Raw genomic sequence first — 16,849 nt, forward strand, 5'->3', positions numbered from 1 at the left:
TGAACTCGTGATGATTTTTTGTGGTTATACCATCCAGAGGGAGTGGGCGATTCATACCAAGTGCCTAGGGACAAGTCCTGTTACTTGCTTTGCCCTCCGGAGCAGGGCGCCGTTGAAAGGAGTGATAACTGGAATGGCATTACGTGTTGAGGAGGAGCAATTGAAATTGAAGATTCCCGGTGTCTGTGACGTCCCCAGTTTGCTGCGACGTAAACCTGGTAGAGATCGTGGTGAAAAAGAGAAGACATTGTCTGTTTTGCTGATTTTTTGTATGCAGAGTCTTTACCCGGCAAAGTTGAGTTATAATGTGCCTTGAGAGATTTTGTCCCAAACCCATTACAGTGTTTTAGGTGCCAAGCTTATGGTCATGTTGCAGCAGTTTGTAGGAGGGAGATTCATACATGTGAGAAGTGTGCAGGAGGGCATGAGACAAATGATTGTGTGGTAATTCCAGAAAATAATGTCATGGCTTTAGAAGCTTCTGATAGGCTAATTGACATCATTTGATTCAATTGGAGGTATACCTGTGGATGTATTTTAAGGCATACCTTCAAACACAGTGCCTCTTTGTTTGACATCATGGGAAAATCCAAAGAAATCAGCCAAGACCTCAGAAAATGAATTGTAGACCTCCACAAGTCTGGTTCATCCTTGGGAGCAATTTCCAAACACCTGAAGGTACCATGTTCATCTGTACAAACAATAGTATGCAAGTATAAACACCATAGGACCACACAGCTGTCAGCAAGGAGGGCATTCTGTCTCCTAGAGATTAATGTACTTTGGTGCAAAAAGTGCAAATCAATCCAAGAACAACAGCAAAGGACCTTGTGAAGATGCTGGAGGAAACAGGTACAAAAGTATCTATATCCACAGTAAAACGAGTCCTATATCGACATAACCTGAAAGGCCACTCAGCAAGGAAGAAGCCACTGCTCCAAAACTGCCATAAAAAAGCCAGACTACGGTTTGTTATGTTTGGAGGAAAAAGGGAGAGGTTTGCAAGTCGAAGAACACCATCCCAAACGTACAGGGGCGGCACGGAGGTGGCAGCATCATGTTGTGGGGGTGCTTTGCTGCAGGATGGACTGGTGCACTTCACAAACTAGATGGCATCATGAGGAAAGAAAATTATGTGGATATATTGAAGCAACATCTCAAGACATCAGTCAGGAAGCTAAAGCTGGTTTGCAAATGGGTCTTCCAAATAGACAATGACCCCAAGCATACTTCCAAAGTTGTGGCAAAATGGCTTAAGGACAACAAAGTCAAGGTATTGGAGTGGCCGTCACAAAGCCCTGCCTCAATCCTATAGAACATTTGCGGGCAGAACTGAAAAAGTGTGTGCAAGCAAGGAGGCCTTCAAACCTGACTCAGTTACACCAGCTCTGTCAGGAGGAATGAGACAAAATTCACCCAACTTATTGTGGGAAGCTTGTGGAAGGCTACCTGAAACGTTTGACCCAAGTTAAGCAATTTAAAGGCAATGCTAACAAACACTAATTGAGTGTATGTAAACTTCTGACCCACTGGGAATGTGCTGAAAGAAATAAAATATGAAATAAACAATTATCTCTACTATTATTCTGACATTTCACATTCTTAAAATATAGTGGTGATCCTAACTGACCTAAGACGGGGAATTTTTACTTGGATTAAATGTCAGGAATTGAGTTTAAATGTATTTGGCTAAGGTGTATGTAAACTTCCGACTTCAACCTTAAATGCATGAATAGGGAGGAAGTAACCGGTCTCACAGTCCACTACAGTAGGTGGCGGTGTGGGCAACTTCACTGTTAATTTCCTCCAATATATATTTTATGAAGAAGATATTGAGCTAGAATTTGGTGTCCTCTCCAACTTTCGGATCTTTAATATCCACATGCACAGTAGGTGGCAATATTCACATATTCTTGTTGCGATCGCAATTATACCAAAGAAGAAGAAAAGGCTAGCGAACCAAAAGCAACAGAACCAACATGGCAGAAGGTATATGTATTTTTACGCCCTTTCTTTATTAGCTAGCTAGATGCGGATTAAATGTATTACAGGGATTGCTGAATGTCAATAAGATATTTGATTTAATGGGGATTTGCAGTGTTTAAAAAAAAGAAACGACTGTCTCTTTTTCTTGTGCATTTCGCGGCTAATTTTTATTTGCAGCTAGCTAGGGGTCGTAACTAGTTACTACAGCCACAAAGTTGTACACCCCGCCCATTTCTACAATGTATCTTCTTAACATGCTATTTGAAATTGAACCACACTGCTACCCAAAACCTTAAATTAAGACCCAAATGCTACGTTTATTTTTCATGAATTGTTACGATATAGCAAATTATAACATAGTGCTTGTGCTATCTAGTGGAAACCCTAGCTAGCTGGTAAGGTGGTCTGGTGTTGATGGTGTGATTTGGGCGGAGAAAGCATCTTGCCAGCAATACTTGTGAAGCTAGACACTTTAATTCGCGGGGTGCTTGAAAACAATTCACTGGATTGATATATCTAAAGAAATCCGAATTTGCTAAGGGAAGTGATTATACACTTCTTACGTTAGTTTTTTGTCAATATTGTAGTTAACTGTACAACTCGACCCCACAAAGAGTACATTTATGTCGAGAATAACGTTCAAATGTAGCTAGCTAGTTGGTTACTTGAGTTGCTCAATTTGGTGTTGCATTATTAAACGGTTTTCTTTTTATTGTAGCTAGTGAGCTAAAAGTATAGCTGCCTATATTGTATGAGTTTGTGGGATAGATGGCAATTAACGTTATTCTCGACTGAAGATAAATGTAACTCGAGTCGGCAACACATTTACTCGATTTGACACAGTACAGTGAACATATTTTGAATAATGTGACTTCCGCCAGTTTTATTTTTTTGCTCATTCAACTGTGTGGCAGCCTCCTCGAAGAGTGCATATACAGTAGGTCTACAGTACATGCTAACTAACTACTCCGTGTCAATTATAACGCTACACCAGCAGGTGTTTGTGTTGCTCTAGCACGTCACGGATTGATTTTGTTAAGTATTTCCCTTTTGTCATGCTAAGCCAGACAATATTTTTTTTATGAGCAAACGTTACATTTCATAAGCGTGTCACTCACTTGTAGTCCCAAGTGTTGTGTACAGTTGGATAAGGCTGTAGTTTTATTGCCCCTAAAAAGTTTATTCTAATAATGCCCGTAAGTGCTGAGTTGAAGGTAACAAGCTTAAGACATCCTCTCTTTTCAAAATGCTCAGATGTTTCACATTAGGGTTTAGTACACATCCATAGCCTATATCCAGACAGGAAGCTGCCTTGCAAAATACTAGGTCTTCTTTAAACAATACAACCTCAATTAGGGATACTTTGGCAAGAGAAAATAACCACGTATCCATCCATTTTTTAAGTGAGTAATGTGAGTAACCATATAAAGTGAGTAACCAGAGAAATAAAATAAATCACAACCGCTATGATGGAAACAGGACGTTTTGGTACAAGTTTTATAAATCCTGACAGATCATTTGTTTGTTTGACATGGTGGGATATATTTTTGTGTCTGTAAAATGTATTATGGGAGAAATAATGACGGAAACTCTTTTATGCACAAATATTTATATAATAACCATCATATCGAATTATTAGGCTACAGATGAAATAAGTGATGATGAACTTCACATGGTGGTGAAAGTGCACGGTATTAACTTGACGCTCCTTTCAAATAAATGTTGAGGATCTTATTCTGGTAACTTGATGATCGACGCTTGACTGCCGCTTAACAAATACAAATATTCTCCATAATTTCATTATGTCGGCTAACCTACAGTGCCTTGCGAAAGTATTCGGCCCCCTTGAACTTTGTGACCTTTTGCCACATTTCAGGCTTCAAACATAAAGATATACAACTGTATTTTTTTGTGAAGAATCAACAACAAGTGGGACACAATCATGAAGTGGAACGACATTTATTGGATATTTCAAACTTTTTTAACAAATCAAAAACTGAAAAATTGGGCGTGCAAAATTATTCAGCCCCTTTACTTTCAGTGCAGCAAACTCTCTCCAGAAGTTCAGTGAGGATCTCTGAATGATCCAATGTTGACCTAAATGACTAATGATGATAAATACAATCCACCTGTGTGTAATCAAGTCTCCGTATAAATGCACCTGCACTGTGATAGTCTTAGAGATCCGTTAAAAGCGCAGAGAGCATCATGAAGAACAAGGAACACACCAGGCAGGTCCGAGATACTGTTGTGAAGAAGTTTAAAGCTGGATTTGGATACAAAAAGATTTCCCAAGCTTTAAACATCCCAAGGAGCACTGTGCAAGCGATAATATTGAAATGGAAGGAGTATCAGACCACTGCAAATCTACCAAGACCTGGCCGTCCCTCTAAACTTTCAGCTCATACAAGGAGAAGACTGATCAGAGATGCAGCCAAGAGGCCCATGATCACTCTGGATGAACTGCAGAGATCTACAGCTGAGGTGGGAGACTCTGTCCATAGGACAACAATCCGTCGTATATTGCACAAATCTGGCCTTTATGGAAGAGTGGCAAGAAGAAAGCCATTTCTTAAAGATATCCATAAAAAGTGTCATTTAAAGTTTGTCACAAGCCACCTGGGAGACACACCAAACATGTGGAAGAAGGTGCTCTGGTCAGTTGAAACCAAAATTCAACTTTTTGGCAACAATGCAAAATGTTATGTTTGGTGTAAAAGCAACACAGCTCATCACCCTGAACACACCATCCCCACTGTCAAACATGGTGGTGGCAGCATCATGGTTTGGGCCTGCTTTTCTTCAGCAGGGACAGGGAAGATGGTTAAAATTGATGGGAAGATGGATGGATCCAAATACAGGACCATTCTGGAAGAAAACCTGATGGAGTCTGCAAAAGACCTGAGACTGGGACGGAGATTTGTCTTCCAACAAGACAATGATCCAAAACATAAAGCAAAATCTACAATGGAATGGTTCAAAAATAAACATATCCAGGTGTTAGAATGGCCAAGTCAAAGTCCAGACCTGAATCCAATCGAGAATTTGTGGAAAGAACTGAAAACTGCTGTTCACAAATGCTCTCCATCCAACCTCACTGAGCTCGAGCTGTTTTGCAAGGAGGAATGGGAAAAAATGTCAGTCTCTCGATGTGCAAAACTGATAGAGACATACCCCAAGCGACTTACAGCTGTAATCGCAGCAAAAGGTGGCGCTACAAAGTATTAACTTAAGGGGGCTGAATAATTTTGCACGCCCAATTTTTCAGTTTTTGATTTGTTAAAAAAGTTTGAAATATCCAATAAATGTCGTTCCACTTCATGATTGTGTCCCACTTGTTGTTGATTCTTCACAAAAAAATACAGTTTTATATCTTTATGTTTGAAGCCTGAAATGTGGCAAAAGGTCGCAAAGTTCAAGGGGGCCGAATACTTTCGCAAGGCACTGTACCTGCGGAGCCTACCCACACTGTATCTGCGAGGTGTTAGCTAGAGCGCACATGCCAGTAACAGAGTATGCACACTGCTATTTAACGCAACAGTTTTTGTGACTACTATCAGTAGAGTTTAAAAAAAAATATGACGGAAACCCTTTCAACATTAGATTTTTATTCAGTACATGAACACTTAAGCGAAAAAGTACATTTTGTGTACACTATGTCATCACACACTGATGTTTATCCTCGACAAGTCAGTTTGTTGGAAACATACCACTTGTGGGGAAATTTGCATATTTTCTTTATGCAGATTTGGAATATTCTCATGAAAATCTGTTGCCAATTGGATGGAAACCTAGCTAATGAGACTTTCTTTAATGTGCTGTTTGGTTGTACAACAATTCCTATTTGTCTTAATTTTCTTAACTGGTTAAACAACACAAAGTATTGTGAGACAAAATGTGCTCAATGCAACCTTGCTTTTAAGCAGCTTTCTTCTTCTTTTCCCCTCCTTTATCTCTTTACTCTCTCTGTGACAGAGGAGGTGGCCAAGCTGCAGAAGCACCTAGCCCTGCTGAGGCAGGAGTATGTGAAGATGCAGCAGAAGCTGGCTGACACAGAGAGGCGCTGTGCCATGCTTGCTGCTCAGGCCTCTGTCCAGGGCTCCACCAAGGCCTCCGTAGCCGGGTCAGAAGACACCTTCATCAGCCGCCTGCTGGAGATCGTGGCTGAGCTCTACCAGCAGGACCAGTACAGGTGAGGGGAGGTGTGTGTGGGGGCATGTAGTTTGTGATGTATGCAGCGACATACTGTCATGGTAACACCCGGTAAGAGGACCTGCTTTATCATTGCTCCTTTGTTTTCTTGAGGTGGAAAGCCAAGAACAAGAAAATTATTGCACTTTATGTGATATCATTGTTCAAAATCGCATAGATTATACCAAGCCGGTTTTAGATTTTCTGATTCACAGCCATCTACAGAAATCCTGAGAAATTATGCAATACTTAACTAGTTACTTTAGCGATGAACATATTCTTTCTCACTTATGTTGTGTTTGTTTTCATGTTTGTAGTGATCTGAAGGTGACGGTTGGAGAGACGACGCTCAATGCTCACAAGTTTGTCCTGGCTGCTCGCAGTGATACCTGGAGCCTGGCTAACCTGGCCTCAACCTCCAAACTGGACCTGTCTGGTGAGCTACCCTCCCTGCTGTCACACTCACGTCACTATAACCCAGAATGTAATCTCAGTAAACCCAGAAGTAAAATCTCACATTAATTTGGGTTGCTACGCCATGAATTTACTGCGCAAAAAAGAAGTCACCACCCTCGAGTCCGTTGTGTTCACAGTTTTGGGAAAATGCACCACAAACGGTTCCTTCCAGCAACTGCATTAAAAGCAGTTCATTCATAGTGTAGCTTTAGTTCAGTGGCGTTGTCTTTCATTCCACTCGGGGTAGTTAACTCCGTTTCTCCCATGCTGGGTGTTCCAGATGCCAAGCCGGAGGTTGCCATGGCGATGTTGCGCTGGGCCTACACAGACGATCTGGAGCTCAGTGAGAACGATGCCTTCCTCATCGACCTGATGAAGCTGGCCAACCGCTTCCAGCTGCAGCTGCTCCGAGAGAGGTAGGCAGGGGCTGAAACACATTGGCTGTGTTTGAGAGCAACAAATTCTGCTTAGTCACTGATCTGTTACCGACTGTCATCTCATTCACACATGCACACACTCTGGGGGTTGGAAGTTGTTCTAAAGCCAAATGGTGTTACTGGTGGTTTACTGCCTAAGGGCACATGTGCTCTTTGTGTTTTTCCTGTCTTCTAAGAAAGCTATAAATGCATTGTCCAATATTTCCAATTGACATTAGTGTTCTCAAACATTGCTTTTGTTCTCTTGGAACAGGTGTGAGAAAGGGGTGATGTCATCTGTGAATGTGAGGAACTGTATCCGGTTCTACCAGACTGCTGAGGAGCTTGATGCCACAACACTCATGAACTACTGTGGAGAGATTATCGCCAGCCACTGGGTGAGTCACTGTCCAACTGACTGTTAAATGTTCCCCTGACTATCCAACTGTGGACAAGATGGTCTCCGGGTTCATGGGAAAGTCAGGCCTGGGATTGAAGGGGCTTGAATCAATACACAATCCATTTAATCTCTCAGATGACGTCCCGAAGTGCTCGGCCTGATCATGCATCACTATACTGGGATCTCAATTTACAGTGCTATTGATTATCCTCTAGCTCCCATCTGGATGATCTGTTACATACTTAACTCTCCTTAACCTCATCTAAAACTCTGTTTCAAAACACTGCTGACACAAACATTGCTTCTTGACAAACCGCACTGCTCCTTGACACAATGCCCGCTTAACCCGGAAGCCAGCCGCATCATTGTGTCGGAGGAAAAACCATACAACTGGCGACCATGTCAGCGTGCATGCGCTTGACCCGCCACAGGGGTCGCTAGAACGCAATGGGACAAGGACATCCCGGCTGGCCCAACCCTCCACTAACTAGGACGACGTTGCGCCAATTGTGAGCCGGATCATGGGTCTCACAGTCGCGACTGGCTGCGACACAGCCTGGAATCTAACCAGGATCTGTAGTAACACAGGAGGCCCTGTGAGCCCCAACTATGACTGAAGGGCCAGGGATTCCCATGACCCAGTCTGCCTGAAGTGGAACAACTTTCTTCTAGCATTTCGACCAAATGTGCATGCCGGTGAACAGTGTACTGCCGCCACCACCAGGCCTTTCTTCTCTTGAAGTCAAAGCCGCAATGTACAGTCGTGGCCACAAGTTTTGAGAATGACACAAATATTAATGATCACAGTTTGCCTCAGTTTGTATGATGGCAATTTCCATATACTCCAGAATGCTATGAAGAGTGATCAGATGAATTGCAATTAATTGCAAAGTCCCTCTTTGCCATGCAAAAGAACTGAATCCCCCCAAAAACATTTCCACGGTATTTCAGCCCTGCCACAAAAGGACCAGCTGACATCATGTCAGTGATTCTCTTGTTAACACAGGTGTGAGTGTTGACGAGGACAAGGCTGAAGATCACTCTGTCATGCGGATTGAGTTCGAATAACAGACCTGAAGCTTCAAAAGGAGGCCGGTGCTTGGAATCATTGTTCTTCCTCTGTCAACCATGGTTACCTGCAATTAAACACGTGCTGTCATCATTCCTTTGCACAAAAGGGCTTCACAGGCAAGCATATTACAGCCAGTAAGATTGCACCTAAATCAACCATTTATCGGATCATCAAGAACTTCAAGAAGAGCGGTTCAATTGTTGTGAAGAAGGCTTCAGGGCGCCCAAGAAAGTCCAGCAAGCGCCAGGACCATCTCCTAAAGTTGATTCAGCTGCGGGATCGGGGCACCACCAGTACAGAGCTTGCTCAGGAATGGCAGCAGGCATGTGTGAGTGCATCTGCACGCACAGTGAGGCGAAGACTTTTGGAGGATGGCCTGGTGTCAAAGAAGGGCAGCAAAGAAGCCACTTCTCTCCAGGAAAAACATCAGGAACAGACTGATATTCTGAAAAAAGGTACAGGGATTGGACTGCTGAGGACTGGGGTAAAGTAATTTTCTCTGATGAATCCCCTTTCAGATTGTTTGGGGCATCTGGAAAAAAGCTTGTCCGGAGAAGACTAGGTGAACGCTACCATCAGTCCTGTGTCATGCCAACAGTAAAGCATCCTGAGACCATTCATGTGTGGGTTTGCTTCTCAGCCAAGGGAGTGGGTTAACTCACAATTTTGCCTAAGCCATGAATAAAGAATGGTACCAACACATTCTCCGAGAGCAACTTCTCCCAACCATCCAGGAACAGTTTGGTGACGAACAATGCCTTTTCCAGCATGATGGAGCACCTTGCCATAAGATAGCTAAGTGGCTTGGGGAACAAACATCTATTTTGGGTCCATGGCCAGGAAACTTCCCAGAACTTATCCCATTGAGAACTTGTGGTCAATCCTCGAGGCGGGTGGACAAACAAAAACCCACATATTCTGACAAACTCCAAGCATTGATTATGCAAGAATGGGCTGCCATCAGTCAGAATGTGGCCCAGAAGTTAATTGACAGCATGCCAGGGCAGATTGCAGAGGTCTCAAATGAAGGGTCAACACCGCAAATATTGACTCTTTGCATCAACTTCATGTAATTGTCAATAAAAGCCTTTGACACTTATGAAATGCTTGTAATTATACTTCAGTATTCCACAGTAACATCTGACAAAACTATCTAAAGACACTAAAGCAGCAAACTTTGTGGAAATAAATATTTGTCATTCTCAAAACTTTTGGCCACGACTGTATTGTTGGTATGAGTTTTTGATAAATGTAATTCATATTGTGAAAATAGAAGTGTGTAATATTTGTTCATAAACTTTTGCATAAAGAGCATTTTAAATAGATTATAATCTGTTAGATTTTTGGAAATATATTGTGCAACCTTTTTAAAAATTAAAATCAATCCATTCAATAATCTAGCAGCCAAGTTGTACTCAACAGCTGAATCTGTATGGTATCACTACCTAGTTTCCCATAGCAACTGCAGTGATTACCCTATATTTATTCAGCAGCAGCAGACTGCCACTGCAAATGATATTGTATGATACATTATTTTTTTTCTCACATTTTTTTATATAAAAAAAATATATATATATTTCTACAATTTTCAGGGTGGTAAAATGTCAGTGTAAACTTAAATGACAAACCAGGATAGGCAGTAAGTAGAAAAGATAACGGATCAATATGTTTGTAAATAATATCATATTCGAGCACTAATAATCACCAAAATAAACTAGACAGTCATGGAGAATCTAAAATTCCATGGGCCATGGATTTTGTTGTTTTTAAGTCACTCTGATAGCATTATAACACGGCATAAGCAATTGCAAAATGTAGCTTTGCAGGAAATTAGCTTTGAAACTGCAATTTCTAATCTCAGCCCCATGGCAAATGTGTAGAATTGCAGGAAACCTGCTTTAAAACTACTTTTCTCTGCCCATGGCAAAATGTGTTGCTTTTAAACAGCAACAGTGAAACACTGATGAAAAAAATCGTAGGGGAAACACTGCAACTGGTCATCTGTTCTGTCTCCTTGTGTCCAGTCTGTGGGGTGTATCCCATATATTTTAAGTCCTGAGCCCATAACTGAGTTATATCTCTGTGTGTCAAGAAGCCCATTGTCTTATCACCTCATTAATCCCGTGCTCAGCAGCCAGATCCCTGTGATTCTCAAGTTTCTGTTAATGACTAGGACCAAGGAAATTACTTGTCATCTTTCTTCAGCTGACTGACTCCTGTTAGTGCTGCTGCTGACTCTGTCTGACTGATTGCGGTGGCTCATGAAGCCTCAATTTGCTGTTTCATTATACTTATATTACTCTGGTGTAGGCTTTGATTAGAGGTTTGGACTGAGGAGATAGAACTGATTTCAATATGAATATAATTTGGCACTGTCAGGTGTTTTCATTCAACGCTAAAGAAAATAGTAAAGAAATTAAATATAGGATAAAAATGCATCCACCTGTCTAATTGTAACACCTCCTAGATCATATAATTTCTAGAAGGTAAAAAGCCCCTCAAGACCACTTACAATGGCAATGTCTATTCTAGTAATGATATTTCTAGGACCCAGATGACAGAGCTTTTTTCATATTAAAAAAAAAAATGAACTCCCATCTTTGTCTCAACAGGATGACCTAAGGAAAGAGGACTTCAGCACTATGAGTGCACCGCTGCTCTTCAAGATGATCAAGTCTAAAACAGATTTCCCTCTTCACAAAGCCATCAAAGTTGAGAGGGAAGACGTGGTCTTCCTCTACCTCATTGAGATGGACTCGCAGGTGAGAGAGCTTCACATGTTGTCCATGAAGTAATTTCACTGAAGACCAATATGCTGTTATCTCAGCTGGAGCAGGACCTGTGTTAGGGATGGGCGATATGGCCTAAAAATCATGCCCCGCCAATATATGATGGCCGATTCACTATATATATATATTTTATTTTACTATTTATTTAAATAAGCTTTGTTGCGCTATTTAAAGGTCAATATACTTTATTTCAAACAGTTAGGGATATTCTAATGAATTTAGGCCTTGTAAAAAATACATCTGGGCTAAATATAAGACTTGCACAACCATAAGACCCACTAATAATGACATTTAATCAAAATAGTTTAACCTGCTTTTTTTCCCCCAATTAGTCACTGATCTGACTTTCAAGTCTGTCTGTGAAAATGCCCTTTTTGTTAACATTTTTGCCAGAACCATGCATAATGCACATTCACTAAGAATGACCATAAACAATCTCTCAGCACAAGCCCACATGCTAGTCAGTAGTCAGCTAATCTTTATATTTAAAGTTCAGCCAACTTGGATCTATTTGCTTGCTAACAAGGTAGAATAGTTTAATTGTTTTACACCCTCCTGTCTGTCTGTCTCCAACCTCCAACTGTTAGAACAACAGCCTGTTTACTTTGTTTAGATGTTGAAATCAAGTGCCCTACCTGGATAAGAAGATAAGTATTTCTCGAGATGCTATGTCAATTCCTTATATAAATACATTTTATGCTGCTAGCAATGTGTGACAAACAGAGTCATTTTCCTCAATCATCGATACTCCGTGTTTGGGTTGTCTGCTCTGTGCTAAATTTTGGAAGTTGAGACATAAAAAAGGGTAAGGGAATCAACCGATTTCTGTTGGACCAAAACTCAAATGCAAATAGCAAGTTGAAACTGCTTGTTGTCAGAGTGAAATAAGTGATATTTTGTCGTTGTCGAGTGGCAGGGGGAGGAGCTTAGTGTCTGCAAGTGGGAAGGAGCGAAGAAGAGACAAAAAAGAAAAAATATAAAAACCTTGATTCTTGCGATACAGCAATTTGGAACATGGCGCTAAAAGATGAATTGGATATATCAGGAGTCTGTTGGAGTGCTGATAAAGGATCAGTTTTACAGACCAGTGTTAAGAAGCCAACTATACCTTTTTTTCTTCCTTCTTTATATACATCTTGTATTCTCCACATTTGCAGTTGCCTGGGAAGCTGAATGAACTGGACAACAATGGAGACTTGGCCCTGGACCTGGCTCTGTCTCGTAAACTGGAGAGTATCGCCACCACGCTGGTCAACAACAAAGCAGACGTGGACATGGTGGACCAGAGTGGCTGGAACCTCCTTCACAAAGCCATCCAAAGAGGTAGGGGGTGCCACACATTCTCTCTGCAGTATGTCACATACTCGCGTACCGTATGGCTTCAAGACACATTGCATTATCGACAACAACACAGCCCTCCCTATGTAAGCTCAATGCTGGGCTAGAGATGAACCGTGTTGAATATTAAGGGTAAAAACACACCCCATTGTGCGTCCTAATTAGAGGTCGACCGATTATTACTTTTTTTCAACAACGATACCGATTATTGGAGGACCAAAACAAGCCGATACCGATTAATCAGCTTTTTTTTTTTTTTTTTTTTACATTTATTTGTATTTATGACAATTTCAACAATACTGAATGAACACTTATTTTAACTTAATACATCAATAAAATCTATTTAGCCTCAAATAAATAATGAAACATGTTCAATTTGGTTTAAATAATGCAAAAACAAAGTGTTGGAGAAGAAAGTAAAAGTGCCATGTAAAATATGTGCCATGTAAGAAAGCTAACGTTTCAGTTCCTTGCTCAGAACATGAGAACATATGAAAAGCTGGTGGTTCCTTTTAACATGAGTCTTCAATATTCCCAGGTTTTAGGAGGTTGAGGTTTTAGGTTGTAGTTAATATACACTGCTCAAAAAAATAAAGGGAACACTTAAACAACACAATATAACAAAAAAAAAGTCAATCACACTTCTGTGAAATCAAACTGTCCACTTAGGAAGCAACACTGATTGACAATACATTTCACATGCTGTTGTGCAAATGGAATAGACAACAGGTGGAAATTATAGGCAATTAGCAAGACACCCCCAATAAAGGAGTGGTTCTGCAGGTGGGGACCACAGACCACTTCTCAGTTCCCATGCTTCCTGGCTGATGTGGTCACTTTTGAATGCTGGCGGTGCTTTCACTCTAGTGGTAGCATGAGACGGAGTCTACAACCCACACAAGTGGCTCAGGTAGTGCAGCTCATCCAGGATGGCACATCAATGCGAGCTGTGGCAAGAAGGTTTGTGTCTGTCAGCGTAGTGTCCAGAGCATGGAGGCGCTACCAGGAGATAGGCCAGTACATCAGGAGACTTGGAGGAGGCCGTAGGAGGGCAACAACCCAGCAGCAGGACCGCTACCTCCGCCTTTGTGCAAGGAGGAGCAGGAGGAGCACTGCCAGAGCCCTGCAAAATCAAATCAAATCAAATCAAATTTATTTATATAGCCCTTCGTACATCAGCTGATATCTCAAAGTGCTGTACAGAAACCCAGCCTAAAACCCCAAACAGCAAGCAATGCAGGTGGAGAAGCACGGTGGCTAGGAAAAACTCCCTAGAAAGGCCAATACCTAGGAAGAAACCTAGAGAGGAACCAGGCTATGTGGGGTGGCCAGTCCTCTTCTGGCTGTGCCGGGTGGAGATTATAACAGAACATGGTCAAGATGTTCAATGTTCATAAATGACCAGCATGGTCGAATAATAATAAGGCAGAACAGTTGAAACTAGAGCAGCAGCACAGTCAGGTGGAAGTTGAAACTGGAGCAGCAGCATGGCCAGGTAGACTGGGGACAGCAAGGAGTCATCATGTCAGGTAGTCCTGGGGCATGGTCCTAGGGCTCAGGTCAGTTGAAACTGGAACAGCAGCATGGCCAGGTGGACTGGGGACAGCAAGGAGTCATCATGTCAGGTAGTCCTGGGGCATGGTCCTAGGGCTCAGGTCCTCCGAGAGAGAGAAAGAAAGAGAGAAGGAGAGAATTAGAGAACGCACACTTAGATTCACACAGGACACCGAATAGGACAGGAGAAGTACTCCAGATATAACAAACTGACCCCAGCCCCCCGACACATAAACTACTGCAGCATAAATACTGGAGGCTGAGACAGGAGGGGTCAGGAGACACTGTGGCCCCATCCGAGGACATGACCTCCAGCAGGCCACAAATGTGCATGTGTCTGCTCAAATGGTCAGAAACAGACTCCATGAGGGTGGTATGAGGGCCAGACGTCCACAGGTGGGGGTTGTGCTTACAGCCCAACACCGTGCAGGACGTTTGGCATTTGCCAGAGAACACCAAGATTGGCAAATTCGCCACTGGCTCCCTGTGCTCTTCACAGATGAAAGCAGGTTCACACTGAGCACATGTGACAGAGTCAGGAGACGCCGTGGAGAACGTTCTGTTGCCTGCAACATCCTCCAGCATGACCGGTTTGGCGGTGGGTCAGTCATGGTGTGGGGTGGCATTTCTTTGGTGGGCCGCACAGCCCTCCATGTGCTCGTCAGAAGTAGCCTGACTGCCATTAGATACCGAGATGAGATCGTCAGACCCCTTGTGAGACCATATGCTGGTGCGGTTGGCCCTGGTTTCCTCCTAATGCAAGACAATGCTAGACCTCATGTGGCTGGAGTGTGTCAGCAGTTCCTGCAAGAGGAAGGCATTGATGCTATGGACTGGCCCGCCTGTTCCCCAGACCTGAATCCAATTGAGCACATCTGGGACATCATGTCTCACTCCATCCACCAACGCCACATTGCACCACAGACTGTCCAGGAGTTGGCGGATGCTTTAGTCCAGGTCTGGGAGGAGATCCCTCAGGAGACCATCCGCCACCTCATCAGGAGCATGCCCAGGCGTTGTAGGGAGGGCATACAGGCACGTGGAGGCCACACACACTACTGAGCCTCATTTTGACTTGTTTTAAGGACATTACATCAAAGTTGGATCAGCCTGTAGTGTGGTTCTCCACTTTAATTTTGAGTGTGACTCCAAATCCAGACCTCCATGGGTTGATATTTGATTTCCATTGATACTTTTTGTGTGATTTTGTTGTCAGCACATTCAACTATGTAAAGAAAAAAGTATTTAATAAGAACATTTCATTCATTCAGATCTAGGATGTGTTATGTTAGTGTTCCCTTAATTTTTTTGAGCAGTGTAGTAATTTATAGGGCTATTTCTCCATGTATTCTCCTTGTATTCCATATACCTTTTGACTATTGGATGTTCTTATAGGCACTTTAGTATTGCCAGTGTATCAGTATAGCTTCCGTCCCTCTCCTCGCTCCTACCTGTGCTCGAACCAGGAACACATCGACAACAGCCACCCTTGAAGCAGCGTTACCCATGCAGCGCAAGGGGAACAACTACTCCAAGTCTCAGAGCGAGTGACTTTTGAAACGCTATTAGCTCACACCCCGCTAACTAGCTAGCCATTTCACATTGGTTACACCAGCCTAATCTCGGGAGTTGATAGGCTTGAAGTCATAAACAGCGCAATGCTTGAAGCACAGTGAAGAGCTGCTAGCAAAACACACAAAAGCTAAATAGCTAAATATGCAGGTTTAAAAATATATACTTCTTTGTATTGATTTTAAGAAAGGCATTGATGTTTATGGTTAGGTACACGTTGGAGCAATGACGGTCCTTTTTCCGCGAATGCCACCGCATCGATGCAGGACACGCTAGATAAACTAGTAATATCATCAACCATGTGTAGTTAACTACTGATTATGATTGATTGTTTTTTATAAGATACGTTTAATGCTAGCTAGCAACTTACCTTGGCTTCTTACTGCATTCGCGTAACAGGTAGGCTCCTCGTGGAGTGCAACAAGAGGCAGGTCGTTATTGCGTTGGACTAGTTAACTGTAAGGTTGCAAGATTGAATCCCCGAGCTGACAAGGTAAAAATCTGTCGTTCTGCCCCTGAACAAGGCAGTTAACCCACCGTTCCTAGGCCGTCATTGAAAATAATAACGTGTTCTTTAACTGACTTGCCTAGTTAAATAAAGGTGTTTAATCGCCAAATCGGTGTTTAAAAATACCGATTTCCAATTGTTATGAAAACTTGAAATTGGCCCAGGTCGACCTCTAGTCCTAATTCTCCACACGTCTCCTGATGGGCGCACTACTACAGCATCTGCACACAGCCAGTCCAGTCATGGAATGGAAAAGTGTGGAGAATGGAGAGACAGATCATGATTTCCCTGGCCCCTTCTCTCCCTCCGCCCCCGCAGGTGATGAATTTGCCTCCACCTTCCTGATCCGCCACTTGGCCCAGGTGAACGCAGCCACGGTCGGGGCGGTAGAAACCCCTCTGCACCTGGTGTGTTCCTTTAGCCCCAAGAAGCACTCTGGGGAGGTGATGAGTGGCATGGCCCGCATTGCAGAGGCCCTGCTCAAGACAGGGGCCAACCCCAACATGCAGAACAGCAAGGGAAGGTGGGTTATACTATATGGCAATCCCTCTGATCCATTGAGCCCAT

At 42.7% G+C, this 16,849-nt stretch overlaps 1 protein-coding gene across 2 annotated transcripts in view; it reads left to right on the plus strand.

The window, feature by feature from the left end:
- The first annotated feature begins 1,858 nt into the window (after window positions 1-1,858).
- Window positions 1,859-16,849, plus strand: part of LOC109893023 (rabankyrin-5) — a 43,300-nt gene continuing 28,309 nt past the window's right edge. For both annotated transcript variants that reach the window (XM_020486013.2, XM_020486014.2), the window contains exons 1-8: window positions 1,859-1,989; window positions 5,962-6,178; window positions 6,495-6,613; window positions 6,914-7,049; window positions 7,324-7,447; window positions 11,134-11,283; window positions 12,468-12,633; window positions 16,601-16,805. In XM_020486013.2, coding sequence (XP_020341602.1) covers window positions 1,980-1,989; window positions 5,962-6,178; window positions 6,495-6,613; window positions 6,914-7,049; window positions 7,324-7,447; window positions 11,134-11,283; window positions 12,468-12,633; window positions 16,601-16,805 — 1,127 coding nt within the window. In that variant the 5' untranslated portion in view covers window positions 1,859-1,979. The remainder of the gene's footprint in view (window positions 1,990-5,961; window positions 6,179-6,494; window positions 6,614-6,913; window positions 7,050-7,323; window positions 7,448-11,133; window positions 11,284-12,467; window positions 12,634-16,600; window positions 16,806-16,849) is intronic.

The sequence above is a fragment of the Oncorhynchus kisutch genome, linkage group LG6 (genome assembly GCF_002021735.2).
Source record: "Oncorhynchus kisutch isolate 150728-3 linkage group LG6, Okis_V2, whole genome shotgun sequence".
Taxonomy (NCBI): domain Eukaryota; kingdom Metazoa; phylum Chordata; class Actinopteri; order Salmoniformes; family Salmonidae; genus Oncorhynchus; species Oncorhynchus kisutch.